Genomic DNA, 25,485 nt, shown 5'->3' on the forward strand with positions numbered 1-25,485 from the left:
CTAACATCATTCAGCAATAGTAAATGGCTGGCAATCCTTAGCAATCATGTTGAACAAATCATATGTTTTCTGATCCCTGCAACATTAACTTTTTTCATTAATACATATCACAGGCACACACACACACTCACACACACACACACACACACACACATACACACACACACACACACAGTTAGCTCCATTGTTTTCAAGATATTGTGAAAAAAGAATATAACAGATTTCACACCGACACGAGCAAGAGACAAACAGCAGCTGACACCGGTCTACTCGCCTCATCACTGAGTCCATCCTGTGCTTATCTTTAACTGTCTGGTTTGGTTCAGCCACCAAATCAGACAGAAGGAAACTACAATGCACAGTTAGAACTGCTGAGACGATTATTGGCACCCCCTTCCCAACCTCTAACCATCTCCAGAGTTACATTCCCAATAACGATATGTTATTGGGAATCTTATTGTTACTTGTTTATCATTGTGTCAGTGTTTTATTTACAGACTTTAGCTACTGTAGCTTCTTTGCACGAAGAACAACATAGTGACGAAACGCGTTTGTCTGTTTAGGGCCACTGTAGAAACATGGTGGTGCAAAATGGCTATTCCAATGTTAGGGGACCCGTGTATGTAGATACAGTGGGGAGAACAAGCATTTGATAGACTGCCGATTTTGCAGGTTTTCCTACTTACAAAGCATGTAGAGGTCTGTCATTTTTATCATAGGTACTCTTCAACTGTGAGTGACGGAATCTAAAACAAAAATCCAGAAAATCACATAGTATGATTTTGAAATAAAGTCTGAAGTTTGCCAATTACCATCTAGATTATCCAGAGGAGGAATGGGAGAAGGTCATGTGGTCTGATGAGACAAAAATAGAGCTTTTTGGTCTAAACTCCACTTGCCGTGTTTGGAGGAAGAAGAAGGATGAGTACAACCCCAAGAACACCATCCCAACCGTGAAGTATGGAGGTGGAAACATCATTCTTTGGGGATGCTTTTCTGCAAAGGGGACAGGACGACTGCACCGTATTGAGGAGAGGATGGATGGGGACATGTATCGCAAGATCTTGGCCAACAACCTCCTTCCCTCAGTGAGAGCATTGAAGATGGGTCGTGGCTGGGTCTTCCAGCATGACAACGACCCGAAACACAGCCAGGGCAACTAAGGAGTGGCTCCGTAAGAAGCATCTCAAGGTCCTGGAGTGGCCAAGCCAGTCTCCAGACCTGAACCCCAAAAAAAAAACTTTGGAGGGAACTGTAAGTCTGCATTGCCCAGCGACAGCCCCGAAACCTGAAGGATGTGGAGAAGGTCTGTATGGAGGAGTGGGCCAAAATCCCTGCTGCAGTGTGTGCATACCTGGTCAAACACTACAGGAAACGTATGATTTCTGTAATTGCAAACAGGTTTATGTACCAAATATTAATTTATGCTTTTCTGATGTATCAAATACTATACTTATGTCATCCAATAAAATGCAAATTAATTACTTAAAAATCATACAATGTGATTTTCTGGATTTTTGTTTCTAGATTCACTCACAGTTGAAGAGTACCCATGATCAAAATTACAGACTTCTACATGCTTTGTTAGTGGGAAAACCTGCACAATCGGCAGTGTATCAAACACTTGTTCTCCCCACTGTAGAAATGGGTCATTCTTAGGTAATAAAAACATAACGGTTCATTATGTAAGGTCTTTATAGTTATAGTTACATTTATCAACTTATGAGGCTGAGCAGAGTAAGCTCATATATATTATGAGAAAATGAAAGCGTTTTTCTTACCTTTGATGCATGTAAACCTGTTGTAGGAGACATCTAACAAACTTAGGAAACTTTAAAATGGCATAATAGAGGCACTTTAGAAGTGAAATGTGGAATGAAAATCTCCACCCAATTCCTTTTAATCTGAAGTGGTCAGCAGAACGAAGATGTGTTTCTTGCAAAAAACTAAGTCTGCCCTTAGGCTCTTCAGATGATTTAAGACTCGGTTGCGCTTAACAGGATTATTGACCACTTCCAGCTAACTTATCTGACAATTTGCCATGTGAGTGTATTTAATGAATGGAACATAATATGTAAGAAAATGGTGCAAAACAAAAAAACAAAAATGATCATAGAACCATGAACACCATGAAGAGTGGAATGACCTTAAAAATGAACTCAACTTTGAAAGAGCAGCACAAACCTTTCCTTCCACCCCACCTCTGAACAAGGCAAACTAAATCAATCAGGCTCCGTTAGAATAAATAAGAAGTAATCTAAATTTAAATTAAACATATGATTTAATACTGCCATAATTTAAACTGTAATATCATAATCTGTCATCTGCAGCTTTGACAAATAATTGGAATGGCACATGATTATTTAGCCATTAATTACACAGATCCTTCTAACCAAACATGGACAATTGTTAAGGATCACTCTTCATTGGTTCATGATTAGTTAATATCTTCACTAATCATGAGTTCATGTTGAAGTAACTATTATTTCAGATATTAGTAGATGCCCTGTTATTGTAAAGTGTTACCACATTGTGTTATGTTATTATTGAGTGGCAACTTTGCCTTTCAATGTTTCTTGATCAGATTTGAATACATTACGTTTTCGTATGGCTCGCAGCTACAGTCGCTCTTGTTCCAGCATCGTGATTCACAAAGACATGAAATTAGGTTTTCAGTTTTATAAGCTTTGTCAGATACGTATAATGTAGATGTTTATCCTTTTCATTCAAATTCATGCATGGCATTTCCCACTGCAATCACGAGTGTCATGATGTCATTGTATTTGGTTAGGTTGGGTAAGAAGAAGGTTTCTCCACCAGCATTCAGCTGAAGAAACCTCTTGTGAGACGGACGGCAAACTCTTCAGCCCATGAAAAGTAAAGGGTTGGTATTTTTTAATTAACTTTTTCTTCGTATTCCAGGATATTCATCACAAAAGTAAGTTTGGGGAGGGATGCATTGCGGACAGTCACTGCTGGATACTAATTCAATAAGTCAATTCAATAGTTGAGAAATTATGAGAAAGTTGAAAATTTTGTCTCTAAATTATTATGTGATAATAAAAACTGCTTGTTAAATAATTATAATACAACTGAAAAAGTAATTTTTAAAGTAGTTTTAGATGGAGCTTACAGCAGCATGTACTGCCACAGGACATGTTGTCACACTGAACAACATTTTAAGCTATTTTGACGTGCTGTTTCTACAACACAGACTCCCGTATTGTCACGTTATGTTTCTTTATAGTTCTGTTCATTGACTCTAGTTAGTTTTCATTCATCACATGTGTTTCTTTGTCTTTGTTTTCCCAACATTATATCATTCACCACAGACACTAATCATCACAGCTGTTCGTCTTTTAGTTAATCATCTCTGTGTATTTAAGTGCCTCCCTTAGATATGGTCTTTGTCAGTTGTTGTCTTTGCATTAGCACACTGTCACGCATGTTTGCCTGTTATTCCGTGTTCGGAATAAATCCTGAGTCATCATCATCATCATCATCATCATCTTCCTTGGATCAGCATGATACACGTATACTGAATCCACAACAAGTAAAGCTTTAACTTATTTATGCTTACCCATTTGGAAAATCTTTGTTATATGAAAGTAGCGCTTTAATTTTTTTCCGTCCAACTCCTAGCTCCCAACTCCACTCCTAGCCTGGGAAAACCCTGACAAACTTCCGGCAAATTTGAGATTTGCTGAGCAAGTCTGTCTGGCGAAGAGCCCATTCAAGCCTATTTCCAAATCGAGGCACCAATCACAAACGTTGAGGCGGGCTTTGAGAAGGGTCTGGTGTCACCAGGCTAGCCTGCTCCAACTACGTTCAATTCTAAACTCACTCGGTTCACCCGCTATCTGCTTAAAATGATTTTCCTCCCAACCAGACCGATCCAGCTAAATTTATATCTTGTTTCCAGAATCTCACATTTAAATTTCCCCTAATGAAAGAGAGATTTGGGATATTATTATTTTTTTAAATGTTGGTTGTGCAATAAATTGTCTTATGCTATCAATAGATATTCTATTTGGGAATATCTATTTTCATATTTTATTAGGTTCTTTGATGAGGTTACAATACGAAGGCCGTAGCAACGTAAATTGCGTGATGTCCCCAAACCTTTGGCGTCACGTGACACGTCACGAAAGTGCCGCGCCAAGCAGCTCCAGCCGCCAGCCACTACAACAAAAAGAAAAAGAGATGAGTTTAGTGAGTGGGAGGATGATAGTGAAGAAGTTGCCGAGAGAGACGAGGTTCAGCGCTGCATTGAGGGCCAGGACAGGGCAGGAGAGGACATTCTAACCTTCTGGCAGTCGCAGTCAAAAATAATATTGACACCTTGTATATCCTTGCAAGCGCATCAAGCGAGCGCACATTCAGCTCTGCTGGCACCCGGAGTCTAGGCGAAATAGATTAAACCCCGGTACAGTGGATGCCTTTTTTTTTGCACAGCGAACGTAAAAACGCTAAATGAACATTTCCGTGTGTTAAATAAAACAAAAGTTCAGTGGTTATGTAGCGTAGGCTGTAAACTGTTGGCCTATACAAATCTGAAAAAAAAACATTTGTTTAGCCTATTAGATGAATACAAACGCTGCTTTGTAAATGTTGAAAATAATTATCATTATCTTATTAAAGGGGTCATGACATGAGAAACCAAATTTGCCTTGATCTTTTGGTATATAAGAGGTCTTTGTACCATTAAAACGTCCTGCAAGTTTCATAGCTTAAGACTTCCTCCCCATTATAAACGAATCATTTATTTAATCAAGCTCTAAATACAGCTCGTTCTGGATCCATGGTAAGAAGTGACGTCACGGTTCGAAGTGACGTACCAGCGTTTGCATATGTCCGCCTCCAGCACAAGACAACTACGCTTTAAGCGCAAGACAACTACGCTCATTTCGTATCGCCGCGCGCCTCACAAGTGCTCAGTCGACGGACAGCGAGTGGGTCTGTGTACAGGGAAATTACGATGCCACGCAGATGTGCTGTTCCTGGCTGTGGACAATCAGACGTCAGGGAAAAATGGATGCACTTTATTTTTTGCGGACGTCCCAGTCACGGCAGTGTTAATTTAAGCGTTTGTTCTACATTGTAAGGATGACTGTTTTGAGAACAAATCCCAATATGATGCTGGCTTTGCCAGAAAACTGTTGCTCAAAGATAAGTCCGTGCCGACTATTCTGGGTTCAACAACGACGACGTATTTAAAACTTTAAACTACTTTTTAAATACGCTGAATCCGCAAATGTTCTGGCTGGGGGCGTTAATAATTGATGCATAGGCACTGACGTTAGCCAATCATAACAGTGGGCGTTAACACTGAACTCTTAAAGGGGAAAAAAAACCAAAACAGACTGTTTGAATCAGAGGATGAGAAACAGGGTGGGAAAAGGTCATAAATCACTACATTTTAAAAGTTTTTTGTAAAAAAAAACTATAGTAATACTATAATTGCACCTAAGGGAACATAATAATACAATTAAAAAAAAAACATGTCATGACCCCTTTAATATGAACTGATTTATGGTTCATATTCATAATCGTCTGTTGTTGCCAGTTTACAGGGCGACGTTTCCAAGCACTTTCAGGCTGAAATAAAGTCTGTTTTCATTTACATTACAATGCCTAGTATTTATATTTAAAGGGGTGGTAAAGTATGATTTCAGATTTATAGATTATCATGACAGAATATGCTAATTGAAGATAGTTAACTCCACATCAGCAACATAAATTCATCAACTAACCATTCAGAGACATCCTGTTGCTTCTACATGTTGTCACTTCTTCTTGAGTCTCTCCAACACACACACACACACACACACACACACACACACACACTCTTGAAACCCCGCCCTCTGCAGCAGCTAAAACGGTGCGTTTTTGCAAACCCTCAAAAAGTCACAACTTTAACATGCTATATAAAAATATCTGTGGGGTATTTTGTGCGAAAACTTCACACACACACTCTGGGGACATCAGAGATTTATTTTACATCTTGTGAAAATGGCATTTTACCACCCCTTTATGTCATACACTGATCAGTCTGCGCAGAGCCACCTCAAGTCGAACACACCTATTATAATAACGAGCAGATAGAAAGAGTTGGTTCTTTACGAGTCGGATGTTAACGTTCACATAAGCCCCTTTCACACAGATATTCCAGAAAATACGCTGATAATGTGTCGAGGAATTTGTCTGTGTGTGTGTTCACACACATCCCGTAAAGACATGTGATATCGATGTGACGGGTAGGCCTATGTCTCTGCAGTGTCTTAAGTTTGCCTATGATCTGCGATTTCTCCACGCTCGTGCATTTTATTCTGATTCGATCATAAATAAGCACATTATGTACTTATGTTGAAGGAGGAATGGATAAAACTGCAGACAGTCACAAGCAGTATCTTAGCATTTTCTTTACTCAACTATCTTGTTTTCTTCCACCCAGCTCTTACATCCGTTGAACATGTAAACACATCAGTGCCACCTAGTGGACATGAATATTATAGCAGTGCAATGGAGAGAGAACACAACAGTAAAGTGGCGAACGATCTCAGCTTCAGTGTCATCACTATGACACACCCCTTGCGGCATTGATTACGGCTTTTGTTCACACGGAGCGCTTTCCGGGACTGATCCCGGCAATGTTACTAGGTCCCCATCCCGGGATCGATGCCGGAATCAATTCCGGGACGTGTTTGCGTTCACACAGATGGCACTGGCAGTTTTATGACAATTTTCCGGGAGCAACACAAAGCCCTTTACAGGCTGTGTTCGAAATCGTCCCCTTTACCCTCATTCAATATTCCCTACATTACGCCACTAATATTGTCCACTTGAAGGAGTGGATGAAAACGAGTGAGTGAGTTCGGACACTTCATCTGTGGGCGCCATCTCATGGCGAGATGCGGGAATTTATTCGCCACGACCATCATAGTGCATTATGGGTATACTCTGGCCGTTAAAGGGCTGTGTTCCACTCCAAAATTGTTATGCCCTTCCCTCGTTAACTTCACTCCGTCTTGTGGACTCGGATGTCATTGCTGACGTTGCACAAGTCCCCACTAATCATTCACTGATCATTTTGGAATTCACTATGGAGCTGATTTATTATTTAGACCCTTTTATTTATGAATTTGTTTTATGCACTATTCTATATGCATATAAGTTCATGGAGAATATATATATAATCCTATAGGCTTTGGGAGAAAAATTAAATTAGGCTACACAAAGGAAAAAGAAATTTCAATAGTATAAACTTTGTGAACATAAGGTAACTACAAGTATTATGTGATTGTACCGCAACATAATCAATATATTATACACTATTAATTCCAAAAAATAATTGATATAGCCTATCATACACTACACGCGATCTGCTGTGAAATCAAAGTTGAATAGCTAGAGCTGCTTGAAGTGTACATCAGAGTAGACTCGCTCCCTCTGTCAAAAGCAAGGGGACGAGGGCCTATCACGACTACCTTTATAAATGTCTGTTAGTAACATTTCCCTCGCCCACTTGATAAAGTGGAACTCACTTCAAAATGGTGGCAGGGATTCCCCAGAGGGGAAGTGCTTAGGGAACTTCACAAGTGTAGAAACAAAAAAAGTGGAACGCACCCAGTTGTACACTCATTATTGCAGTGCATTATGGGATTGAATGAGTGCACTCGATAACATCCACTACGGTTTCAGACACCACTAAAAATGGCTGTCCCCTCAACTAGTGCCCTATTTAATGTTAGGGGGCAATTTCGGACACAGCGCTTGAAAAAAATAAGTTCAAAATTTTTTATTTAAAACGAGCCGACTTACGAACGCTGGCTCTCTAGCGCATCCTAGTGTTTGAATTAAATTTACACTGGGGAGGAGAGAAGAGCAAACGAGGGCAGTGTTGCCAGATTGGGCGGTTTTGAATTTGATTGTGCAGGTAAAAAAGGGTTTGGGCGGGTGGACAAAATTTGGGCTGGTTTGGGGTCAGTTCGGCGGTTTTCAAACATCTACATTTTAAAGTCTAGCCTAATTGGTTAAAAAACTAAACTAAAGTGTGCATGTAGTCCATAAAATCAGTCACCATGACATTACAACACACGCACATGCAGCAGAGTCAGCTGGCGTTGGTGTTGACGTCACAGACGAGCACGCATTTTTAGCCAATCAACGAACGATCAGCAGGAAGACTTGATTTAGCGCGATTACTTGTAGCTGTATATTCAAGTGATCGCTAATGCTAAAGTGACATAGGCCTACAGTAAGTTGCATCTACAGCAAAGAGTGAGATAGTGAGCAACTCTAAAAAACGTACACATGTTGATGACTCGATGGTGAATATAAAGAGGAGAGCACAGTTGAATGACTTGATTTGAAATTGAATATGGGACGACTCCTTTCCATGGTCATATGCACACTAGCCTAACCAGACATCTGCAACTTCTACACCATCCAGACTAGGGATGCAAACGATTAATCGACGATCGATTAATTGTCGATAATACATTAATCGATCAAACTTATCGATCATAGATTAAGCAGGTTCATGCGTGTGCGTGCTGCTCAACCGCGAAACACAAGCGAGCGCGCCGGAGTTATGTTTGGGACTATTTTACACCTTCATCATGACTATAAGTTTGCGTGTGCATTCGCAGCCTTTTGTTTTGTGCAAATGTAACGTTAAGTTGTAATAGTTTATTATGTGTACGCCTATCTATATCTGATTTATCTCATATTGGATGCATTTGGTTAAGAATTGTTGAAGCGTGATCTTTAGCGTGCGCGGCTCAAACGGCAATGCACGACTAATAATGACTATTGGGACTGTCATATTACATAACATTATAAAGAGAACAATAGTGTAATAAAACATTGTGAAGTATTTGGGTTTAGTTGCCGTGTCGCGTTGTTACAGGAAGAGCGCGTCCACAACATGAGTCATTCTGAATGGCACGCAACTCAAGTTCACTTGTGCATTCACGTCATTTTGTGCAGATATAATTTGTAATATCATGTTTATTTTGTATATATCTGACTAATCTCATATAGGTTGCGCTTCTTTGAATTAAATAACGCGCTAGCAAAGTGCTCAACGGTTATTCATTCAGCGCGCGCCGCTCAAGCAGCAATGCACGACTAATAATAACGATGATTAATTTGGGACTGTCATATTACATAACATCAGAACACTATTTTATTAAATCGTTGTGAATTCATTGGGTTTAGTTGCCGTTTTCAGTGCGTTTCAGTGCACGTCTAACGTTACAACACACTGCAAGCATCTGAGGCGGCGTTGGTGACACGTTGTATTATTAGTCGTTTTTTGATTATTAAATAATTAATTTAATTTAATTATCATTCACATCGAAACATTTTACAATCCTACTAGCCCTTTATTTGGATTAAAAGTCATTCTCATTCATTTGGTGAGTAACATAGCGTTTTTAACAAACCCTGTCATGCTGTTGGCCATATGCACTGCAGCAGACGCATACTTTATCGTTAATTTAAATTACGATCGATCATGGGAATTTGTGAAAATTGACATCCCTTCAGTTCTATATTATACTTTCTCAGACCAAGCATCAATAAGTGCTGCTGCTAATGTTTCAAGTTTTTCAAGTTTACCAGATAGATTATTATGTAGACTTAATATAGTTTAGGCTAAGCCTACCCAGATAGATTTTTATTTAACATTTATTGCTTAATGTTTGCAACAGGTGAGCCAGTGCAAAATTATTTTTTATGTATTTTAATTTTCTGTGCATAATTTATTTTGTTAAACTACATAAATGCCATTCTGTACCGTATCCCAACTGTTACAATAAAACATCATTTGAGCAATATAACATGCATTTTTGTTCAGTATATAAGCAATATTTTGCTTTTTATGTTAAAAACACTATTGATACCGTGAGAAATGTACATTCTCAGGAAAATAGCCGCTTATCAGTTAATCGTTAATCGATCGATAAGGTCAATCAATTAATGATTAATGAATTAATCGATTTGCATCCCTAATCCAGACTGCATGCACCACTTGTCCCTGACAGCGGCTCAAAAAGGTTTGAATCAACGATGAATCAGTTTTGACTGCTAAATTCTGCGTTTTGTTCTGTGTACTTCCGAGGGTTAAAGTTAATTTCTTGATTGCCGTTTTGACAGTGTCCACCTGGACATTTAAAGTCATATTTGCTAATTCTCCTGAATCCTTGCCCTGTTTTGATCCGTTTTCCTGGGAATTTTTTTTTTTTTTTCTTCGTTATTTTGTTTTAAGGATACACTAATTGTGCTTATCAATGACATGGCCATAAAATTATATCACATTATTTAAGTAGTAAAATTTTGGGCGGTTTTTCTCTTGGAGTAGGCGGGTTTTGGTGAGCTTTTGGGTTGGAAATCACCGTCCCAATCTGGCAACACTGAACGAGGGCGAGGCGTTTAGCTGTAAAGAATAGTTTGGTGGAGGCTGCTTTCAGATGCCTACACGTAGGGCTCACAATTTGATCCTCATGTTTAAGCCAATAAATTACTTTCAGACACAGAACAGAAAAGAAGGGTGAGTAAGTGACCTGACAAAAATACTTTTTTCAGTATTGATTTCTTTGCAGCTTAAGATTATTTCATAATTGATTTCTTTGCAGTTTAAGATTCAGTCTAAATGCACCAAGCCTATCATAGGTCTGTGTGATAAAGGATCTATCATATTGAGATCGCGATAAAATTGACCTCGATGACAATGATAAGCTCTGGACATTTTTACTCTATAGAATAAATCTAACAGCAGAAATAAACGCGACAACAGCCAGTCAGTGCATGACGCTAACGTTAAGTGATTCTTCTTCTTCTTCTTTGGCTGCTTAACGGCGGATGCGTACTAACTTAGCGCACTACCGCCACCCTCCGGATAAATTGTGCCTGATCATCATTATGGCTTACATCTTCGGGAATATTGTAGCCTACAAGCTACCCAAAAAAAAAAAAAAAAAAAAAAAAAAACTATAATCTGTCTATGAGTCTGGTATCCTTTAAAAATTGAAACATATATTTTATTACTCTATGATCGGAAGCCTTAGACAAAATGCCTCTAAAGATAAACCTTTCTCCACTGTCCTCTATTTTCCTTTTAATTAAAATCCTTTCTCTATTAAATTTCCTACATATCATAAAGACATGTTCCACTGTTTCTGGTATATTACAAATCTCACATTTTCCTGAATTATGTTTTCCTATTAACTGTAGTGTTTTATTTAGTCCGGTGTGCCCTATTCTCATTCTTGTAAAAAATTCCCTCTTCTCTTCGACACCTTGTTACCATACGCCCCTGACCAACCCCAGGATTTATAGTGTAAAAACCCCTCCCTTTCCGTTAAGTGATTTCTGTGTGGTGTGTATGAAAACACAAACTGATAAACAAACTCACACTGATGCTCACGATGTTTTCTGCGTCTCAATAAGAACATGAACTTCATCTCCAACTGCTCCGAGAGTCACTTCACAAGATTTCCACAGTTTCATTTGAGAAAAACCACCGTCAAACAACACGGGAACAAAGATCTTCACGACAACCCGTCAAAATAAAAGTCCGGTTTAACTTCAAGAAATTATGACAAAAAAATATATCACTACTGTATACTAAACTGTAGCCTACTATTAGACAAAAAAAATCCAATGTTTTGTTATAAATTAATTGTTATGTTTACATTTATTTACATTTTAAAAGCTTGATTAAATTGTTAAAGTTTATATACATTTGTGTTAAAGGGCACCTATTATGACATTTAAAATGTTCCTAATGTTGTTGTGGGAGTCCCCAACAACAGTTTTACATGCATGCAATGACAAAAAACACTTTTGTTTTCGTATAATATGCATTTATTTTTACCTGATTTGCTCACCGACTCCCAAATGATTCGTTCAACGACTCGTTTTTCAAACCCCTCCTTTGCGCGACGCTAATCTGCGTTGATTGGTCAGATGACCCAGCAGTGTTTACAGAGATAATACTTATTTTTAACACGGAGTGCAATGATGCTTTTATCAATTAAATTGTGTTATAATAATGATTATAGTCCACTGCTTTATAGTTTGTAGTAAAAAACGAAAAATAAGATAAAGAATTTAATGTTATGTTAGCGAGCATAGCCCAGAGTTCATATTGTAAAAGCACAATCAGTCTTTGTTTGCATTAGCCCGATGCATAAACATAACGTTTTTACAAAAAAAAAAATGCAGTTACGTTACTACGAGGTATTATTCTATTCTTTAGACAACTCCGAAAACAACGACAAACACTTCACATATCTCAATACAATTGTCATTGAAGACCTAGAAGCTAAACGGTGCTTACACAACAAACAAAATAATTATTAAGCATGCTACATAAAATATAAAAGCAAAAATTAATAATAACACTTACAGGTTGTGATACGGAGGAGGAAGCTGATGCAAATACACCAGTGGAACTGAACCTTCCTTCAATATCAGCCGGCTCGCGAATCCAAGTTTGATTGCATTTAAAAAGCAATCGTCTTCAAAATGACGCGAACAAAGCACAAGGCTCGGACTATACTTCTGTGGTATAGTGAATTGTAGCCACTTAGTCTTCAAATGCTCCTCCTTGGGCAGATGAAAAAAGTTTGCTTTTGAGAACTTCAGAACACAGCGTCTCGTCGCCATGATATTTTCCCTGCTGGCCTTGGAGCGCAATAAGTGGGCGTATCGTATTCAAATAACTTGACAAGTTGACGTCATCTAGTCAGAGAAAAAGCTTCGGTCTTCTAACGATTCATAAAAATGACTCAGAGTCGACTCTCACTTTTGAAAGACAATAACTTTATATACGGTGCACTTTCATATTTCAAACTTTGCAGGATGTTTTTGTTCACTTAGATCTATGTTACACACTACATGAAAGGTAAATTTCAAAATTCCATAATAGGTGCCCTTTAAATCATAAAACACAGAATTCCAAAAAAAAAAATGTAATGGAAAACATAATTTAGGGGGAAATAAAATGTTTCATGGGGGCCTAAATTAAAGGGTTAGTTCACCCAAAAATGAAAATTCTTTCTGACATGAATTACTCACCCTCATGTCATTCCAAACCCGTTCACTTTCCCGTTCACTTCCAAACTTTGGAACACAAATGAAGATATTTTTGATGAAACCTGAGAGATTTCAGTCCCTCCATTGGGAGTAACGCAATTTACACATTCAAGTTCCAGAACAATAGGAAAGACAAAAATGTCTTTAATTAATGACAGAAATGAACGTCCTTTAAATGTTAGCTACTCTGTGGAGTTTAATTGTGAACAAGTAGTGATGTAGTGATGTTAGCCACATTCCATATTTTACTCCTAAATCAAAAACTGCCTTTCTAATATCCTATAGGAAATCTCCTGAAGGAACCCACGGCGAATTAGCCTCCCCCAGTTAGGCTTTGTATTATTTTTTATGTATATAGAGTCAGAGTTATCAATAGCAATAAATTATCTAAATGTATCAATGTGCAAAAAAAAATGCAAGAATCGACAACAAATTATTGTATTCATATTATTACAGTTTTTTACAGTCGCTAGGACACATTTCTCAATACTTAGGTCACTTTTTCAAAACTATTCACTAGGGCTGACTTCTAATAGTCGAGGATTCGACGATTCGATTCGGAGAGGTCTGATTCGACTATGAACCTCATGGTCGAATCGTAGAGAAGTGTTATCAGAGCCGCTGCTAGCCATTTTGGTGCCCTAAGCATAATTGCATAATTTATTTATGATGCCCCCTACCCCGAGAAACTTCGTCTTCATGAGGAACACGCGCGCGGACTTGCTCTCGCTCTCTCTCCCTCTCTGCCGTGCACGCGCTACGCGGTTTGGAGCACAGTCTCTGTCTCGCGGGCGCGCTCTCTCTAGATTCCAGAGATTTTAACGAATTCGCGGGCAACAGTGAGCCGCTATCAATATGCGGGAGACTCCCAGAACTTCCTTTGGGATGTCTGTATTTCTATACTGAAATAATATCGGCATTATAATTATTGATTTTTCATTAGGCTATTCTTTTGGTGCCCCCTCAGCTCTTGAGCACAGATCACTTCATACATGTCTCAGATCACTTCATACACGTCTCAGATCACTTCATACATGTCTCAGATCACTTCATACATGTCTCAGATCACTTCATACACGTCTCAGATCACTTCACACATGTCTCAGATCACTTCATACATGTCTCAGATCACTTCATACATGTCTCAGATCACTTCATACACGTCTCAGATCACTTCATACATGTCTCAGATCACTTCATACATGTCTCAGATCACTTCATACACGTCTCAGATCACTTCATACATGTCTCAGATCACTTCATACATGTCTCAGATCACTTCATACACGTCTCAGATCACTTCATACATGTATCAGATCACTTCATACATGTCTCAAATCACTTCATACATGTCTCAGATCACTTCATACATGTCTCAGATCACTTCACACATGTCTCAGATCACTTCATACATGTCTCAGATCACTTCATACATGTCTCAGATCACTTCATACGTCTCAAATCACTTCATACGTCTCAGATCACTTCATACATGTCTCAGATCACTTCATACGTCTCAAATCACTTCATACATGTCTCAAATCACTTCATACATGTCTCAGATCACTTCACACATGTCTCAGATCACTTCATACATGTCTCAGATCACTTCATACACGTCTCAAATCACTTCATACATGTCTCAAATCACTTCACACGTCTCAAATCACTTCATACATGTCTCAGATCACTTCACACGTCTCAAATCACTTCATACATGTCTCAGATCACTTCATACATGTCTCAGATCACTTCATACACGTCTCAGATCACTTCATACATGTCTCAGATCACTTCATACATGTCTCAGATCACTTCATACATGTCTCAGATCACTTCATACACGTCTCAGATCACTTCATACATGTCTCAGATCACTTCATACATGTCTCAAATCACTTCATACATGTCTCAGATCACTTCATACATGTCTCAGATCACTTCATACACGTCTCAGATCACTTCATACATGTCTCAGATCACTTCATACACGTCTCAGATCACTTCATACATGTCTCAGATCACTTCATACATGTCTCAAATCACTTCATACATGTCTCAGATCACTTCATACATGTCTCAGATCACTTCATACACGTCTCAGATCACTTCATACATGTCTCAAATCACTTCATACATGTCTCAGATCACTTCATACATGTCTCAGATCACTTCATACATGTCTCAGATCACTTCATACATGTCTCAGATCACTTCATACATGTCTCAAATCACTTCATACATGTCTCAGATCACTTCATACATGTCTCAGATCACTTCATACATGTCTCAGATCACTTCATACATGTCTCAAATCACTTCATACATGTCTCAGATCACTTCATACATGTCTCAGATCACTTCATACATGTCTCAAATCACTTCATACATGTCTCAGATCACTTCATACATGTCTCAGATCACTTCATACACGTCTCAGATCACTTCATACATGTCTCAAATCACTTCATACATGTCTCAGATCACTTCATACATGTCTCAGATCACTTCATACATGTCTCAGATCACTTCATACATGTCTCAGATCACTTCATACATGTCTCAAATCACTTCATACATGTCTCAGATCACTTCATACATGTCTCAGATCACTTCATACATGTCTCAGATCACTTCATACATGTCTCAAATCACTTCACACATGTCTCAGATCACTTCATACATGTCTCAAATCACTTCATACATGTATCAGATCACTTCATACATGTCTCAGATCACTTCATACATGTCTCAGATCACTTCATACATGTCTCAGATCACTTCATACATGTCTCAAATCACTTCACACGTCTCAGATCACTTCATACATGTCTCAAATCACTTCATACATGTCTCAAATCACTTCATACACGTCTCAGATCACTTCATACATGTCTCAGATCACTTCATACACGTCTCAGATCACTTCACACATGTCTCAGATCACTTCACACATGTCTCAAATCACTTCATACACGTCTCAGATCACTTCATACATGTCTCAGATCACTTCATACATGTCTCAGATCACTTCATACACGTCTCAGATCACTTCACACATGTCTCAAATCACTTCATACACGTCTCAGATCACTTCATACATGTCTCAAATCACTTCATACACGTCTCAGATCACTTCATACATGTCTCAAATCACTTCACACATGTCTCAGATCACTTCATACATGTCTCAAATCACTTCATACATGTCTCAGATCACTTCATACATGTCTCAGATCACTTCATACATGTCTCAGATCACTTCATACATGTCTCAGATCACTTCATACATGTCTCAAATCACTTCATACATGTCCCAAATCACTTCATACATGTCTCAAATCACTTCACACATGTCTCAGATCACTTCATACATGTCTCAAATCACTTCATACATGTCTCAGATCACTTCATACACGTCTCAAATCACTTCATACATGTCTCAAATCACTTCACACGTCTCAAATCACTTCATACATGTCTCAAATCACTTCATACATGTCTCAGATCACTTCATACATGTCTCAGATCACTTCATACATGTCTCAGATCACTTCATACATGTCTCAGATCACTTCATACATGTCTCAGATCACTTCACACGTCTCAAATCACTTCATACATGTCTCAAATCACTTCATACATGTCTCAGATCACTTCATACATGTCTCAAATCACTTCACACGTCTCAGATCACTTCACACGTCTCAAATCACTTCATACATGTCTCAAATCACTTCATACATGTCTCAAATCACTTCACACGTCTCAAATCACTTCATACATGTCTCAGATCACTTCACACGTGTCTCAGATCACTTCATACATGTCTCAGATCACTTCACACGTCTCAAATCACTTCATACATGTCTCAAATCACTTCATACATGTCTCAGATCACTTCATACATGTCTCAAATCACTTCACACGTCTCAGATCACTTCATACATGTCTCAAATCACTTCATACATGTCTCAAATCACTTTACACATGTCTCAAATCACTTCACACATGTCTCAGATCACTTCACACATGTCTCAGATCACTTCACACATGTCTCAAATCACTTCATACACGTCTCAGATCACTTCATACATGTCTCAGATCACTTCATACATGTCTCAGATCACTTCATACACGTCTCAGATCACTTCACACATGTCTCAAATCACTTCATACACGTCTCAGATCACTTCATACATGTCTCAAATCACTTCATACACGTCTCAGATCACTTCATACATGTCTCAAATCACTTCACACATGTCTCAGATCACTTCATACATGTCTCAAATCACTTCATACATGTCTCAGATCACTTCATACATGTCTCAGATCACTTCATACATGTCTCAGATCACTTCATACATGTCTCAGATCACTTCATACATGTCTCAAATCACTTCACACGTCTCAAATCACTTCATACATGTCTCAGATCACTTCATACACGTCTCAAATCACTTCATACATGTCTCAAATCACTTCACACGTCTCAGATCACTTCATACATGTCTCAAATCACTTCACAAATGTCTCAGATCACTTCACACGTCTCAAATCACTTCATACATGTCTCAAATCACTTCATACATGTCTCAAATCACTTCACACGTCTCAAATCACTTCATACGTGTCTCAGATCACTTCACACGTGTCTCAGATCACTTCATACATGTCTCAGATCACTTCACACGTCTCAAATGACTTCATACATGTCTCAAATCACTTCATACATGTCTCAGATCACTTCATACATGTCTCAAATCACTTCACACGTCTCAGATCACTTCATACATGTCTCAAATCACTTCACACATGTCTCAAATCACTTCACACATGTCTCAGATCACTTCACACATGTCTCAGATCACTTCACACATGTCTCAAATCACTTCATACACGTCTCAGATCACTTCATACATGTCTCAGATCACTTCATACATGTCTCAGATCACTTCATACACGTCTCAGATCACTTCACACATGTCTCAAATCACTTCATACACGTCTCAGATCACTTCATACATGTCTCAAATCACTTCATACACGTCTCAGATCACTTCATACATGTCTCAAATCACTTCACACATGTCTCAGATCACTTCATACATGTCTCAAATCACTTCATACATGTCTCAGATCACTTCATACATGTCTCAGATCACTTCATACATGTCTCAGATCACTTCATACATGTCTCAGATCACTTCATACATGTCTCAAATCACTTCACACGTCTCAGATCACTTCACACATGTCTCAGATCACTTCATACATGTCTCAAATCACTTCATACATGTCTCAGATCACTTCATACATGTCTCAGATCACTTCATACACGTCTCAGATCACTTCACACATGTCTCAAATCACTTCATACATGTCTCAGATCACTTCATACATGTCTCAGATCACTTCACACGTCTCAAATCACTTCACACGTCTCAAATCACTTCATACATGTCTCAGATCACTTCATACATCTCTCAAATCACTTCACACGTGTCTCAGATCATTTCATACATGTCTCAGATCACTTCATACATGTCTCAGATCACTTCATACATGTCTCAGATCACTTCATACATGTCTCAGATCACTTCATACATGTCTCAGATCACTTCATACATGTCTCAAATCAACACATTCTTCCAGAACACTAGCAAAGGTTGACAGCCAACAAACACACTTTATCACCCACAAAACAATGACCTAAAAAACACCAACAACAGGAGCTTTATACAATGTTTTCCTCTGATTCTTCTACCTCTCTACTGTTTAGAATTCAATATATGTTACTGGAATTAATCAGACAGGATGCAGTATGCTTCATATTTTATGTATTTTTTTTTTTTTTGCTCGGAGTAATTCCAAAGTACAAACATTTGTATGTATTTGTACAACAAAGTATGTGTCTACACACCATCCACCGATACAGATACAGGAATCAGCTGTGGTTGATCCAATTGTTTTTATACCATTTCATTTTTAGATTTGAAATGTATTTCATTACAATATTACTGTAGAAATGTGGCAAAATGCTGTCGTATACAGTTTTGTATTATGTTATTGTTTTGAACTTTGTTTGAGAACAGTAAGCGTGTGCAGATTGGCCTGTAGATACACAGAGTTGTGGCGGTTGTTGTGTCGAAGTGAGAAAAGAGTTAATGTAATTTGAAAGATGTAGTCATTGAATGCATTTTGTGCCAAAGCAATGATAAATGATCCACAGTTTATCCCACATAAACTTCTGTTGTGCTCACTGTATGAAGAGTTGACCTAAGTATTGAGAAATGTGTCCTAGCACCTGTAAAAAAAACTAATTACAATATATTCTTGTGAACAAACCATGGAATATTTTGATCAAACCTGAAATTGGAACGTTTGTGTCTGCTTATCTGCAGATTATCTTCAATCTCTCCTGGTAATTTACAGTAAATGAACCGATCGCAGCTCTTAATCAGTGGATCAATCTGTCTTTCTGTGCATGACCTGGTTATGGTAAAGGTCAATCTTCGTGTGTGTGTGTGTGTGTGTGTGTGTGTGTGTGTGTGTGTGTGTGTGTGTGTGTGTGCACCTCAAGGATAAATCAAGATACAATAAAAATGAACTATGTTGTAACATTTCTGCATATTTCTTATGCAACTGCTAATAATTGTGAGATTCCTTAATCCACTAGGATATCAGCGCTAATTTCAGTTGTAATTTTTACAAGGTTTTTTTGTGTGTGTGTGTCTATTCCTAGGTTTGCTTGAGCTTGTGAATGGTTGAGTTTGTGAGCTCCGAATTCACAATGAAGCCAGTCTTACTCGGCATGACTGTCCTGCTCGTCTCCTACATCTGCTTGGGTTATCATATATGCACGTGTTTTGCTCTCGTCGTCTGCTTTGTGCTCTTGGCTAACGCAGTTCGCCAGCCGGGAAAGGGCTTGTCTGATGGAGTTGGCCGGGCAGTGTTAGTAACAGGTTGTGATAGTGGATTTGGACATCACCTTGCAAAGAAACTGGACAGCATGGGCTTCACAGTGTTTGCTGGATGTTTATGCCCTGAAGGCCCCGGAGCTCAGCGTCTGGTTGAAGAAGGCTCTGACCGTATGAAGGTACTCCAGCTGGATGTGACCAAAGATGAACATGTAAGCTTGGCCAAAGATTTTGTGGAAGCAAACTTGCCAAAGAAAGGTAACTTAAACACTTCGAATTGTATTATTTATATTATAAGGCATAGTGGTATTTAAAGATGACCTATTACGTTTTTTTTCATGTTCACCTTTAGTGTGTAATGTTGTTGTTTGAGCATGAAAAAGCTCTGCAAACTTTCAAAGCATGTGATCCTCTATATCAGTGTCAGTGTTTCTGAACTCTTGAAACGCCTCCATTGTAGTCTTGAGTTTCTTCCAGGAACAAACACGTCACAATATTCCTCATTTAAATAATTAATACGCAGAATAAAGGGGCGGGGCCTGGTTGAGATAGTTAGTAGTGTGTTGAAACTGGCGGTTATGGTAAGGGGCGGGACATTTCCCAAACACGCTCGAAGCGCTTGACCAATCATAACACACTGATCCAGCGGACCAATCGGATCACAGTGTGCTTTTCAGAAGGAGGAGTTTCACAGAGACAGGAACTAAACAGGGCTGCGTTTCCCAAAAGCATTGTTAGCCAACTATGGTCGCATGTTCCGTCGTTATCAGCAGTTCAATGAGTCTGTGGCTACGTTTACACGTGGCCGGTTATTTTCATAAACGGACATTTCACCCTCTCCGTTTTCAGAAAAGTGTTCGTTTACACGAACCCGTGTATATGCCGTCAAGAGCATGCCAAACCTATAGGTGGCAGTGTAACGAGAAGCTCAAGCCCACGTTAGCCAATCAGAATCCCGAAAATATAGGTCGCACTTTTGACGCAGTGCAAGGTCTGTCGCATACTGTGACGTCGACTGCCTAACTCAGTTTTTCTCAGTTTACATGCAAACAAAGTTTTCCAAAATCTCCACTCTGGCCGGAGTTTTTAGAAAGAATCGGTTTCAGAGGAGATTCTCCGTTTGCGTGTAAACGAGGGGCACAACCGAAGGGAAAACCTCCGGTTTTCAAAATAACCATGTACATGTAAACGGGGCCTGTGTTTCCCAAAACCATCGTTCCAGCGAACATTCGCAAACAGCATCGCAAACTTGTGTGTTTGAGCGACAGATCTCGACCTGTGTTAGAAGCACAGTTTCTTGTTTGCATGACATGTGGACTCAATAAATCCTTATCTAGAGCAAAGTAAGCAAGCTGACATTCAGTACAATCTGTGTCTTTTATTTAGAATACATACAAATGTAATTTTTTCCCCCTTTTGTCAAGAGATTTAAAGCGTTGTTTCTGAAGAGTGTGCATGTGCGAACATGTTCTAGTACGTAAGAACGGGCCTATGATTGAATCTGGAAATAAAGCAAAATAACTGAGAAAAATAAGAGATAGTCCTCAGATGCCATGTCCGTAATTTATAGCAAAGCATTAATTCAATTTTAAACAGATTCATTAAAAGAAGTTATTACTCCTCCACCTGCGTGACATCATAAACTAATGTGGTTGAACGACCAATTTGCAACAGTACGGTTTCGGGACTTGCTAGGTGATTTCATCAACGACGGATCGTACTGTGGTAGTTAAGCAGCGAGTTACGCCGTTGTACAGGAAATACACTCCTGCGTTACTGACACTGGGATGAGTGGACCTGCAACAATGGTCTAAATGGGAATAATGTGTTTTTTTTTTAAATGAAAGCATGAAGCATTAAAACCTATTCAAGTAGACCCCAAAAACAAGACTTTAGGGCATAATATGGCGTCCTTAAAATGTCACAGATGAAAAGCCCTTTTCTCTCTATACTGTTGTCCATTGGCAGGTCTCTATGCTGTTGTAAATAACGCTGGCATCAGTGACTGGGGAGAGACGGAGTGGAGCAGCGCTGAGGACTTCCAGAAGATGGCTGATGTGAACCTGTTTGGTGCCATCAGAGTCACCATCCCGTTCCTGTCACTTGTTAGAGCATCCAAAGGTCATTGATGCCTTTATTCTGGCGTGAATAATCATTGTTGATTGATGTATTCCTTCACTCTCAGGATAAAATGATACTGAAGCGGTCACTATGCTGGCATCCTTTCAAAAGGTCATTTTTTACTAGTGGTCACCGATATGGGTTATTTGATTACCGGTACTTATATTTTAGAGAGCATTTTAGAGAGTGGCTGATATTAAGCCAATATGATACTACACCATTTAATTTATAGCATGCATAAAAATAGCTGCAATGAAATTTAGATTTATTTTACATATTAACTAAACTAGAAATAATTAATTGTAAATTGAATCAATATGAAATATAATTTGTGCTTTACTAAAATAAAATAAACAGATTTATATTTTGGTAACTTCTTGATTTTGTAATTGTATTATACTGTAGTGTAGTGTTTTTCACAAATAAAGAAACTATTAAAAACATGAATTAAAAGGAAGTAAACAAAGCAATTAAATTAATTTGACCATCAGAATCAAGCCCCGCCCTACATTTGTTCTTGTTCCAGAAGCCGTTTTACTCGGACATACGTCACAAATACTATTTCAACTTGCGTTTCATGTCGACTTTAAAGATTACATCTGTGCTCAGGTGCAGCCGTTCAAAATAAAAGCTGCTTCCGATACTTAAAAAAAGCTCATCGGCCGATCATTTAAAAGTGCCAAATATCGGCCGACCACTAATTTTTACCATTTAGGTATTCTAATTATAATACTTTAGGTAATATGTACCTTTAGAGGTAAATAAGTCAATAATTCAAAGTCAAATAAGTTTGAAAGGCTGCCGCCCCACTGACAGCTTTTTTCTGACAGCGTTACGTGTATAGACAACTCACTACTTCCTTTAATTTCATAATTCCTTCTTAGGTCGTATGTTATATGTGTCAAGCATCTTCTCTTTCTTCAATTGTCTGAACATGGGAGCATACAGTGTGTCCAAGCGGGGACTGGAAGCATTCGCAGACTGCTTGAGAGCAGAGATGGACAGTTTTGGAGTTAAGGTAAGGACTGATCCGTTCTGGTAAAGGAACCCTAGAAACTCAAATAAAATATTTATTATATTTATTAATTACAAATAGACCAAAATTTTAAATCAGGTGCTCAACTAACTGTTGAGAAGGTTTAACACAAAAAATCAATTTCAACTATATTTCTTGAAAACAATGTAGTTTCGTCCAACTTTAAGGTCTTCATCAGACATCAAGCGTTTCTCAAGGCAAACCATAATGATAAACTGAAGAGACAGTAGTGGCCAAAAGTAATGTCTGGCCTTGGAAAAAATTCACAAATATTAAGATATCTCAAATATTATTATTATTATGGCCAGACTGTCATACAAAGAAACTATGATCACATGCAAAACATGAGAGAATAAAAAATAAAAAAAGATAACTGATTATGTAGTCAATGTATGTAGTAGTCAATTTATGCTTTTTTCTGTGAGCTTTTTTTTTTTTTTTTGCATAATACAATAAAACGTGTAGCTATCGTTTTTTTTTAAATATATATATATATATATCATTTTGTCAGATAAATACTTTTACTGAGTTGTGTTTTCTGTGATCTTCCGTCATATTTAAAACATATATATATATATATATATATATATATATATATATATATATATATATATATATATATATATATATATAAAAATATATATATATTTATTTATTTATTTATTTATTTATTTATGTATTTATCTATCTCATATTTTAATGGTTTAACCGAGCTTGAATGGTCATTAAAAACAAATATCCCCTTTTGGCCACTACTGTAAATAACATAAATAAAGATAAATCACTATTTTAAATTCAACAGTATTTGCCATTTGACAATTTATACACAACATATTAAAAGACTATGAACCAAAAGAAATAGTAATAATATTATAATTAAAACATGCCATGATAAATCTATTTCTTGATTTAGTACCCATTATAACATTGAACATGGGGGAATTGTTTTGTATGTTTTTGTAGGTCAGCATTATTCAACCAGGAAACTTTGGTGGAGCCACAAACATTCTGCGCAAGAAAACGCCGCAAGACATATGGGATGGATTTGACGATGTGCGTAAACTCAAGTTCAACCAGAAATACGTTGAGATGGCATGTGGATATTTCGAGTCGGTGTGCGCGTCCGGGTTTAAGGATTGCACGTTGGTCATCAATGCCATGCTCCACGCTCTCACGGCTCCCAGACCTCAAAGCCGATACCTGATCGTATCCTGGACGGATATGATGTTTTTCTACTTATGCCCCTTTCTCCCCACATACGTCACTGATTCTGTGTTTCAAATGAGTCCCATGTACCACAGGCGTAAAGCAATGCTGTACTCGTAATGTAACTCATAAACAGAATAGGAGAGCTCACTTTACATAAACGACTCAGTTCCTCTATTTTTTTTTTGCTGATGTAACTCTTAACATGTTACAAAGGTTTCCTGGACAGCTGTTCACAAACAATGAACAAAATATGTGTTCTGTACTTCTTTCCTGAGTAAAATAATAAATTCTTTATCACAGAAAATCTTGTTGAAGAATTTTTCATAGCCAAGTCAAAAAAACGTTTATTTTTTATTTTTTATTTTTACTTCATTCTCCTAGAGAGAAACTATTTATACTTTTACAAAAACACGACAGGATCATTGAAAGTATTAAAGGTGAAAAGCTGACTAATTAACATAACAGTTTTTGGTAACGCTGTATTTTACAGTGTCTCTGTTACACATCTTACATGTACTTACTATGTATGATCAGGGTTAGTTGCTTGTATGCATAATTTACTGTTATTACTATAGTAGGTACATGTTGTTAATAAATATTAGTACTTATTTATATAATTACACAGCAAGAGCTCCTTGAAATAGTCTAACATATTTTAACCTGACTTTTTTTTAAGAAAGTAAATTAATACTTTAATTCAGCAAGGACGTATTATATTGATCAAAAGTGACGGTAAAGACATTTACAGTGTTACAAAAATATAACATTTCTAATCAACTTTTTATTCAGTAAAGAATCCTAAAAAAAAAGGGTCACGGTTTTCACAAAAATACTAAACAGCACAAATGTTTTCAGCATTGATAATAATCTGAAATGTTTCTGGAGCAGCAAATCATCATATTATAATGATTTCTGAAGGATCATGTGACACTAAAGACTGGAGTAATGATGCTGAAAATTCAGCTTGATCACAGGAATAAATTACACTTTACAATATATTCACATAGAAAACCGCTGTTTTAATCTGTAGTAATATTTAAAAAATGAATATTACAGTTTTTACTGTATTTTTGGTAAATAAATCCAGCCTTG

The 25,485-nt window shown here is 37.8% G+C and overlaps 1 protein-coding gene across 2 annotated transcripts; it reads left to right on the forward strand.

The window, feature by feature from the left end:
* Positions 1-2,789: 2,789 nt before the first annotated feature.
* On the forward strand, positions 2,790-24,694 carry LOC307009400 (D-beta-hydroxybutyrate dehydrogenase, mitochondrial). Of its 2 annotated transcripts, none has more exons than XM_079633124.1 (5): positions 2,790-2,884; positions 19,853-20,285; positions 21,996-22,148; positions 23,033-23,166; positions 24,148-24,694. In XM_079633124.1, exons 2-5 carry the CDS (start codon positions 19,871-19,873, stop codon positions 24,508-24,510), a joined length of 1,065 nt encoding a protein of 354 aa, XP_079489250.1. In that variant the 5' UTR covers positions 2,790-2,884; positions 19,853-19,870; the 3' UTR covers positions 24,511-24,694. The 2 variants fall into 2 exon arrangements, with proteins under 2 accessions (XP_079489250.1, XP_079489249.1); XM_079633123.1 differs by lacking the exon at positions 2,790-2,884 and adding an exon at positions 19,593-19,614 and having other exon boundaries at positions 24,148-24,693.
* Positions 24,695-25,485: the final 791 nt, after the last annotated feature.

Source organism: Phoxinus phoxinus (genome assembly GCF_949152265.1).
Source record: "Phoxinus phoxinus genome assembly, chromosome: 13".
Lineage (NCBI taxonomy): Eukaryota > Metazoa > Chordata > Actinopteri > Cypriniformes > Leuciscidae > Phoxinus > Phoxinus phoxinus.

Excerpts from the sequence above, each read along its gene's own strand:
- LOC307009400 (XM_079633124.1), top strand. The coding sequence starts at position 19,871 with ATGGTTGAGTTTGTGAGCTCCGAATTCACAATGAAGCCAGTCTTACTC. Across the intron at positions 20,286-21,995 it reads AGCAAACTTGCCAAAGAAAG|GTCTCTATGCTGTTGTAAAT; the intron begins GTAACTTAAACA and ends GTCCATTGGCAG. Across the intron at positions 22,149-23,032 it reads ACTTGTTAGAGCATCCAAAG|GTCGTATGTTATATGTGTCA; the intron begins GTCATTGATGCC and ends ATTCCTTCTTAG.